General features: G+C 37.1%; 1 protein-coding gene and 1 pseudogene across 2 annotated transcripts; both read right to left on the minus strand.

Moving 5' to 3' along the window:
* Positions 1 to 1,169: 1,169 nt before the first annotated feature.
* Positions 1,170 to 4,317, minus strand: LOC106748269 (uncharacterized protein CG4449). Of its 2 annotated transcripts, none has more exons than XM_014626650.1 (7): positions 4,138 to 4,317; positions 3,800 to 3,901; positions 2,977 to 3,025; positions 2,650 to 2,845; positions 2,225 to 2,449; positions 1,727 to 1,871; positions 1,170 to 1,652 (listed from the first exon to the last, which is right to left on the minus strand). In XM_014626650.1, exons 2-7 carry the CDS (start codon positions 3,867 to 3,869, stop codon positions 1,360 to 1,362), a joined length of 978 nt encoding a protein of 325 aa, XP_014482136.1. In that variant the 5' UTR covers positions 3,870 to 3,901; positions 4,138 to 4,317; the 3' UTR covers positions 1,170 to 1,359. The 2 variants fall into 2 exon arrangements, with proteins under 2 accessions (XP_014482136.1, XP_014482127.1); XM_014626641.1 differs by having other exon boundaries at positions 3,800 to 3,991.
* A 1,704-nt stretch (positions 4,318 to 6,021) lies between these two features.
* On the minus strand, positions 6,022 to 7,515 carry LOC106748280 (annotated as a pseudogene).
* Between the last annotated feature and the right edge of the window lie 2,131 nt (positions 7,516 to 9,646).

Consider the following 9,646-nt stretch of genomic DNA (forward strand, 5'->3'; position numbering starts at 1 on the left):
TATATATTTATTTATATATATATATATATATGCATACTTATTAAATATATTTATGTATATTTTTATATATTTAAATATAATAAATTTAGTTCTTATTTTTTTCTTGAAACTGAAACCTTTCACTTTATTAAAATATGAGTGACGAGTCGATCTCATATTAAATTGAAACATTAAAGATTAGCATAGACCCCTGCGCAAGGTATATCTGCTAAATAGAAACAAATAAATACGAAAAATAATGAATTATAAATTCAGATAACAATATTTTAAATAAGGAAATTATAAGTTAACAACATATCTTGCATAGGGGCCTTTGCTAAACTTCATTATTTTAATTTTAGTATGAAATAGACTCATCACACAAACTTTAGTAAGGCGAAGATTTAATACTTATATTCATGGTAATTATTTTGTTTAATATCACAGAGCATGCTCATATCGCTACATTTCGGTATGACAGTTTCCTAACCTGTCAAGTTATCAAATTTAACGATTAATATCTCGCTTCACGGGGCAAAGCGACACTTTTTTCGGCCAGATTCTTTCGTTTCGTACAAATACGTGTCGAATAAGCGTAATTTCATCGATCTTTGTGCTGATGTAGCTAAACTAAATAATTATCGATGATTCAATATAGCTTGACTGATAAAGAAATTTTGAACTTCATAAGTAAAGAAGAATTTTGATTGTGAAAATCGTGAAAAACTGCTTTTTTTATTTTTAAAATCGTGATTTTTTAAAATGAACTCCTCGCTTTTTAATTTGATGTATGAGCTTCAACTTGATATTTTCTTCTTTAATTACTATCTACTTTGACACCTAAATTAACTGAAATAAAAAATTAATACTTTACAATTGTTAAATCTCGAATTATTGCTTACGGAGTTCACAAAGTATATACAACTTTTTACTTCTATGTGGAAGCCATACGTCACTTCCTTTTATATTTTAAATTATCTATTTTAAAAATGATGTATCAAACTTTTCAAAGTTATCTTTTGTACGCTCAAAATTGTTTGTGCTATATCCGTATGGATAAGCAAATTTATAGGTTATAAGATATTTAAGTGAGGACTTTTTCAAAAAAGTTACTTGGTCTCACAGACTCAGTGTGATCAATTATATAGCAAAAAATAATGAATCAACTATATAAGAATTATGTAACATAATTGACTTATTAATATAGTTAATGCATTTATTAATTACACTTCATATTACTAGTAATCTCTCAGGAATGCGCAGTTTTCAAATATGTAACATTCTTGTATTAAACTTCTGAGAAGTTCAAAAACGGCATAACGTCAATCAGATGTAATGGCAGAACATGACGTAAAAAGTTTCCGCTTTATTTGGTGCAAGTTAGCCGGATGAGATCTGAAGATCGATACATGCTTCCCCTTCTATATCCAACGATTCTGGCGTATCGGTTGGGTTGATTTGTTCTCCGTCGAAGTAGAACTTTAGTCTACCTTCCTTCTCGCCGAAGTGTGACGCGCAATAAGAGAATAACGCTTGAAATTGTTCATTTTTTTTGAGCGGGAAAGTCAACGACTGCTTTTTATTCGCTGTTTGCACCTTAATATTGTATGCATCATTCTCATTAGCGTCTTTATCCGTATTTGGTCTCATACCTGGATTCACTATGCCGCCATCTACGAATACGATATAATCGTTACACAATATCATCATAGCCATCCTTCGAGATCCGTCATTCGCTTATACTAACCGAGGATATCAACAACTGAAAGTTTGAGCAAAGCGGGCGTATCGTCGAAACTAATGATTTTATCGTTCCTCATGATTAAAACTTCATTCACAGAGACTTTCTCCAAGTCAGCATAATGTTGAAAAATCTTTAAGAAGCTGTCATGCTGCAATGAGAAGGAAAAGGTTTAAAATTACATGTAGGAACATCATCAGTCAGTGATGGTAGAATGCAGATGCGATTCCATTATAACACAAGCGAAGAGACACATACATACACACACGCGCTGCATTTGGGGAACTGCATTATTGCTATTACATCATTCTATTTTTGTTTTATGCACAATGAGCGATAATTCATTTCCCGAAGAGGAGAATAGATAAAAATTCCCTGAACACCGCCAAAGAGAAGCCATGTACATGTGCCACTTATCCCCTTCATCTATTTTATAATGGAACCATGCCTGCATTCTGTCATCGCTGCTACCAATTGCTAGATATAAAACTTTTGTATACATACTCTACGCATACTCAGACGGTCGAGCCTAATAGATCTCCATAATACTTTGACGGTTATCTCGTAATTATCATCTTCGCCATTAGCATCATCATCCGAGGACAAGGCGATAGTATTGTTTGAGGAGAAGGTAACAGTATCATTTTTGTTACATTTGGAAACAGAATTAGGGTTGACCTCTAGTGATACAAATTCCACATTGCAATCTAGATTATTAATAAATGGACGCTAAAAGGATACAAAAAAAATATGCATTTTCTTATACATGAATCATTAATCGTTTATTACATTGCATGTGTGACACTTGTTCTAACAGTTCTGAAGTCATTGGTCGATATATTTAGTTTATGCTAAGTTATGTATATGATAAGAAACTTTACTTTTATGTTGCATTAAAAAAATTAATATAAAAATGCATAAAAAGTTACCCTTCTGGTTGATCTGGTAGTGGTAGCAGGATATTTTGTATATCTACCATTATCTCTAGATTTACCCTTCTTTCTAGTTCTAGATCTTGTCATTGCAGTTTTTTTTTCTATAATACTGTCATCTGGTATAACATGTGGTACAACTTCACAACTAGTACTTGTTATGTTATCATCTTTACCATTTGTTACCACAATGCTGAAAATGATGTTAATGGTACATTTTTCTATTCAGAATAATAAATTATTATGTTTGTAATGATTATAGTTACATGAGTGAAACTTAATGATATTTATATTTTGCAAGATATTATGTATGCAATATCATACCTAGTTGACTTAACAAGCTGTTCATCTTCAAAACGTTTCCTCTTCAATGCTAAAACCACAACATTTTATATTTAATTTCAATTAACCATGTATTCTTCATATTAAAAATACAATTTTCATTATTCTCTTATACTTGTTTCTTACTAAATGTACTCAGAAAAAAAGACGAAGATTTAATACTTACATTTAATACCATGATTTAATACTATGGAGATATATATTTTTGTATGTTTGAATATATTTTATATTTAAATATTATATATTTAGTTTTTATTTTGCTTTCGAAACTGAAATCTTTCACCTTACTAAAGTATGTGTGATGAGTTTATCTTATGCTACAATTGAAACAGTGAAAATTAGCATAGACCACCCTACGCAAGGTATGGCTGCTAAATAGAAACTAATATAAAAAATAATAAAGTAATTATAAATTCAGATAACGATATTTTAAATAAGTCAATTATTAGTAAACAACATACCTTGCGTAGGGGCCTTTGCTAATTTTCACCGTTTTCATTTAAGTATAAAACAGACTCATCGCACATACTTTACTAAGGCGAAGATTTAATATTTATATTTATTTAATACCACGAAGCATACTTATATCGCAACATTTCATCGATATGACAGGTTTCCTAACCTGTCAAGTCGTCGACTTAGACGATTAATAACTCATTTCACGGGACAAAACGACACTTTTTTTCTATCAGATTCTTTCATTTCGTGCAAAAACGCGTCGAATAAGTGCAACTTCATCCATATTTGTGCTGGCGTAGTGAAACTAAATAATTACCGAAAAAAAAAATTTTAATGAAAATATTACCTCTTAAGCGGGCAACTGAACTTGTATATGTATCATCCTCATCTGAAGAATCTATTACTATTTGATTCATTGTAGTCCTCCTGCGTTTAAATGTACGAGTACCTACATAAACAATGCAATCTTATAGATGAATGATAACTTATATCACACTACTATTATATGACAGCAAAATGCACTTCTCATCCAACGATCCTATAAATAAAACAAATAAAAATATAATTCCGCAATTATTACCAGGAAATATTTTATTCAAATATGTCTAAAAAACATTATTGCATATTCATTTAGAAGGCACGATATAAAAGATATAAATTCTATCAATAATGATCTAAGATTACATTTTGAAGATGGATAAGTTGTACAATTCTTTCGCTGCTTTGTTACCCAACAACATTAAAACATAACGTCGGTCTCGTACAAATCCATCGTTTTCAACAAATTTTAGTTTTTCCCACTTCAAACTTAAAACGATTATGAACAAAAATGAACACTGAAAAAGGAAACAGGATTCTATCTACTTCATCAGATTTATTTAGGCACATCCGCATGCGAATATTTTGAGTGCCATCTGCACACATATCTCACAAACAAAACAAATTCCTACAAAATATATTAAAGATCTAAAACCATTATCAGACTACAAATTAGGGATTGAGATTGAGTTGAATTTGGCCAATTGGTACAAAGTTAACTAAACTCAAATTTAGGGAAATTTAGTGAACTTTGCACGGATTGGTCAAATTTCAATTCAATCTCAATTTGCAATTAGTAGTCTGACACGGGCTAAAAAGACATTCTATTTCTTTTAAATACCTTTCAGACATCTTTTTAAGAGGTCTTTTAGAAATTTATTTCGTTTAGAAAAATTAAGAACGTTAAAAATTTATTTTTGTTGGCGATAATCCCAGTCTACAATAGATGCTATAACGCTTAAGAAATTGACCAATCATAGTCGAATGTGAGGAGAATAATTTACTATTTGGTTAAGTTCTTAAGGCTTAGAGCTTAAAGCGTCTATTGTAAACTAGAGGTTTGTTCGTTTTCGAAACTCTTTCTAAACTAGTGTACACCAGTGCAAGGAGTTTACACTAAAGTGTTCGAGAATGACGTCAGCAACGCTGTTCGTTTTCGCAGTGTAATAGCATGTAATGCAACACTGAACTGCCTGCACTTATTCTTGAGGTAGTGTCAGTGCAAGTGTACCAGTGCATGGAAATGTAGCATGGAAGTGTAACCAAAATTTGTACAAAAGTTTGTAGGTCTGTTTTTTTTTCGAAATACTTTCTGCACTAGTGTACACCAGTGTAAGGAGTTTACACTAAAACGTTCTTTTTATCAAGAATGACGTCTTCAACGCTGTTCGTTTTCGCAGTGCAACAGCATGTAGTGCAGGCAGTTCAGTGAACTGTTGCACTGAGTTAGGAGATAGTGTGGTGAGTGCAGTGCATGAAAGTGTAGCTTGGAAGTGCACGTAAACGTAACAGAAATTTATACGAAAAGTCTCTATCAGGTATGTGGCTTGCATTATATTGAAATGTGTGAAACATCTTCTTTATTCCATTTTCAAAAATTGTTAATATTATATCATCACACACACATACACAGCAGTAATGTCCAACATGCAAACAAGGATGAATTTAAGATGTCAAGATATTTTTATGATTTTATATTTATATTATATTTAGTCATTTATTTAAATTTGTGATCGGTAGAGTATATAATATTATAAATTATTAATAAATTTGCTATGTACTAGTGGTTGTACAATCAAAACATATGTTACAGGCATTACAGTCAATTCAAAGGAAGTATTTAGACACAACAGCTCGAATATTGGAAAGTTGTCACAAAACAATTGAGAAATTTGAAACTGATTTCCAAAACGATAGCAATATTAAACTTGAAATACAAAAAGAGATGTTGAAGAAATATAAAAAAAATAAGAATAGCATATGAAGAATGTGCGAAACAACTAACAAAAGGTAATGAAATAAAAGAAGAGAAAAATCGACTGTTGAAGGAAATCTTTGATTTTACAAAATAACAACATAGATATAAGTATTTATGGATTAAAACAGTTTCTAGTATTATTATTAACATTACTTCGCGTTACTAATTTTAGTTTTCAGACTATTACTTTAATGAATGTAATATTTCTCAGTATTAATAGGAAAACTTTGTTTTTTGTTTTGTTCTGAAAAATTTTATTTTGTTCTGAAAAAATGAATATATTTATAAATAATGTTATATATAATAATAAGGCATAATAAACTAAAGTACATATTGTCGCAATGAAATTTTTTTTTGTCATTCGATCCCTTATACATATTATTGTGTAGCAATTGACATAATGCGTCACGTGTATGCATACCATTATCTAATTCTCTTGGCACATACATCATCATCGTCAATATATAAATTTTGTGCTTCGATATCAGGGTTTTCATTATTCATTGGCGGTTCAAACAACTCTAATTCCTGTACATCTGGCATATTGTGCAACACACAGCAAACATATATCACCTGTACTATTCTTATTATGTTTTAGTTTGAAGTGATATAACTGTCGAAATAGTTGTTTAAGACACCCACATTCTCGTTTTCAATGATTACTCGACAAGAACTTAATTTGCGATTAAAAAATCTGCACATGTGTCAAGTACCTATTGTTTCTATATAGTACCATTAATTCCCTCGGATAAGAGTATGTACTATCATCCAATAAGAAATAAGTATCTGTAACAATAATGTTTATAATGGATATCAATTATTATATCCAGGAGCCTTAATTACATTTTTTATCATGTTGTATTTCTTATCTCTACAAAGTTCATGCAGATTATCATATATTGGTGAGTTTCGAAACACTCTTGCATCATGTACAGAACCTGGATATCATACAAAAACATCTATAAATTTCATGTTATGATTAACAATTCCTTGAATGTGCAACAAAAAATATTGTTTATGATTAATATATGAATCAGGACCTTCTATTGGTTTGTCAATTCTGACATGAGAGCCATCAATAGCACCTGGAAACGAAATATCATATATGAGTAATGCGTTGCTATGTAATAAAGAAAATATAAAGTATATAAATGTTAATTTATTACCGATTATACCAGGAAATCCTTTTCTTTCTTCTCCTCAAAAAGTAGCAGTTTCTAGTTTTTCAGCTGTGGTGGGATATTTCACGTAATTAGGCGCAAGAGACATAAAAAATTGTACTCTACTAATAACTTGGTATAAAATACTAATTGTTATCCCAAGTCTGTCTGCTACATCTCTATATGATGCACTTTCGTAACCTACAAACCATAGAAAACATAGAATATGTTTATGAGCCATAACTTTTAAACGTCCTGCCAGATCTGAAATATAATATATACTAAGTTACGAATGTATATATATATATATTTTTTATTTATATATTTATATATTTATATATATAAACGTTGAACGGTATATATACAAATTGATATAGAAGTAAACTATTGTTCTTCCTACTGTCTCATGTTTTATAAAATAAACTCTCTGTCCTATTGCACAATTAAAAATAATAAGTAATGTTGTTATAATACATACTTTCTATCGAAGTAAATAAATCACATAAACTGAATCGATCTATTAGACCATTGCTACTGTTGCGGATCGAGCGAAGTTCGACCGCCGGGTTGCAGCATGATAGGCGAGATGGTCTCGCACGCGCCGGACTCTCGCCGCCGTAACTGCGACTCACGCCGTGAGATGGCGCGCCGTCCGGGTGGTCCGCCCGCGAACGAGTTCGCCCACTGGTGGATATATAAAAGCGCTCCGTAACAGCGCTCGAATAGACCGTTCTCGCCTACCATAGCACTCAGGTCGGCAGAACGGTGAGTACGCGCTTAGCGTGATTTTTTCGAGTGTGTGTTTTTCGGATATTGTATACGGGTCGCGTTTTAGTAGTAGAAGTGGTAGTGAATTTTTTTTACCCTTCAGTAAACCTCATGGTGCCGGAACGTCGTTCCGCACATTCGTAGCCCTTGAGCGTCACAAAATCTTCCGAAGCGGAAAAAAAAGGGACCGGAAGAATTCGTTCGCGGAACAGCAACTCGCCGGAACGTTAATCGGAATTCAGGGTCGAACAATTAATAATAGCTCGACGTGCGCGATCGTCCACGTGGACATACGCCTTTCGGGAACGGGTAGAACCCACCCGTCGTCCCCCCACGAGCAGCTCCGAGCCAGGGCGACCATTCTTCGGCAGCGCTCGGTTGCGGATCCACCGTTCACCTACGAAATCGGTGTTATCGCGAAACTTGGCGCAACTCTCGTCTCTCGGGGGTAATCCGGGGTTGAGATTTTCTGGAGCGGCGCCCCCCGGGGAAGCCTTCTTCGTGAGGCACTGGAGGAGGAGAAGGAGTCCATTTTTCGGAGAAGTTCGCTCAATAAAATCCAACTTCCATCGTTCGGCATCGTGGGTCTTTAATACCCAGAGCGTCGCGTCAGCTATACACAACACCGACTTCTCCATCGTCCGGCATAGTAGATCACGGGGGAGGGACCCTGTTCAGTCATAACAACAGCCAATCATCGTCAGCAACGTGGGTCGCTGACGGAGGCTCGCGTAAAACACACTAAGAAGACGGAACCACACCACCTGCCCCGACGGCAAGGCGGGTCGTACGAGAAGGACCTCTAACGCCTCGGCACAGCACATCACCGGCCAGGTGGGGTCGCTGACGGGACACAACCCCCTCGGTCCGACGAGGCACTCTCCACTCAGCGTTTCTGGACAGGGAAATCCTCTCCGCAGCGCAGCACCGTGCATGTATCCAGAGGGTCCCGGAAGGGCCTTTAGGTGACAACAAAGCATATATCAGAAGCGTGTATGTCTCCACTCCGCCTGGAAGGATGGCGGGAACCCGGCGGCAAGCAGCCCGAAATTGTCCCAGTCGACTCGGGACAGACCCCAGCCCCCGGACCCTTTGCCCGAAGGGCGCTGGACACGGCCACCTCGATATAGAAGTGATCACTAGCGGATTCCGTGTCCAGCACCCTCCAGTCCGTCACTAAACGGGCGGCAGGGGAGTCGCCCATGTGAGATCCACAATGGACTCCCCCTGCCACCGTACACAGGTGCTCTGCCTACCCGTATTGAGGAGACAGAGCCTCAAGCTAGCCGCCCACGCCCCCACCACCAGCTCCCCCGACGGTCGTCGCGCCGGGAACCCCCATGCACCACGTGACCAGGCGTTTTGAAGTCCCCGGCGACGACGACTGGGCCCGGGGAGAGCAACTCCGAACAACCCCCGCAATGCGATATAGAACCTTCGCCCCTTCCAGGGCCATGCTTCACGATGGTGGGAGGTAAACTCCCACCACCGCGACCCGGCCCATCCTGACCGTCACGTAGAGTTCCCCCGTCTCTATTGGAGAGCACGTGGGAAAACGGGCCCTGCCTGCCCCCTTCACGTGGCGGCCGCCAACCCCCCGGATCCCCCGAACGGACCCAATTAGGGACGTCCGGGAGAACCCACCAGGGCCCGCAATCTCATAATTGAGGGCCCCAGTGAGGCTTCTCCTAACCCTCAGGCCCTCAATTTCTAAGGAAGCAAGGTCGATCTTAGACCTCGCCTCCCGAATCACGCTTTCGTATCCTCCGGGCGCGGAGATTACAGTTATCGCCACCGTAGACGATACCCTCCGCTTCCTCCCAGGCGGGAGGAGGGGCCGGGGGAAATCTACCTCCCCTTGTCCAGATCCACCGGACGGGTGGGTGGAGGGGAGGCGGAGGCTGTCTCCTTCTCACCACCGCCCACCCCTGTGAGACGTTCGCTGCGGGCACCGCACCCCCCCCCCCCC

Source organism: Dinoponera quadriceps, unplaced genomic scaffold (assembly GCF_001313825.1).
Source record: "Dinoponera quadriceps isolate SergipeBrazil2010 unplaced genomic scaffold, ASM131382v1 scaffold318, whole genome shotgun sequence".
In the NCBI taxonomy this organism is placed as follows: domain Eukaryota; kingdom Metazoa; phylum Arthropoda; class Insecta; order Hymenoptera; family Formicidae; genus Dinoponera; species Dinoponera quadriceps.

Bases quoted from the DNA above. Each gene is read 5' to 3' on its own strand.
- LOC106748269 (XM_014626650.1), bottom strand. From the start codon at position 3,869: ATGAATCAAATAGTAATAGATTCTTCAGATGAGGATGATACATATACA. The intron at 3,026-3,799 runs GTAATATTTTCA...TTGTGGTTTTAG, and splicing joins TTCAGTTGCCCGCTTAAGAG to CATTGAAGAGGAAACGTTTT. The intron at 1,653-1,726 runs GTTAGTATAAGC...TCGTATTCGTAG, and splicing joins TTCAGTTGTTGATATCCTCG to ATGGCGGCATAGTGAATCCA.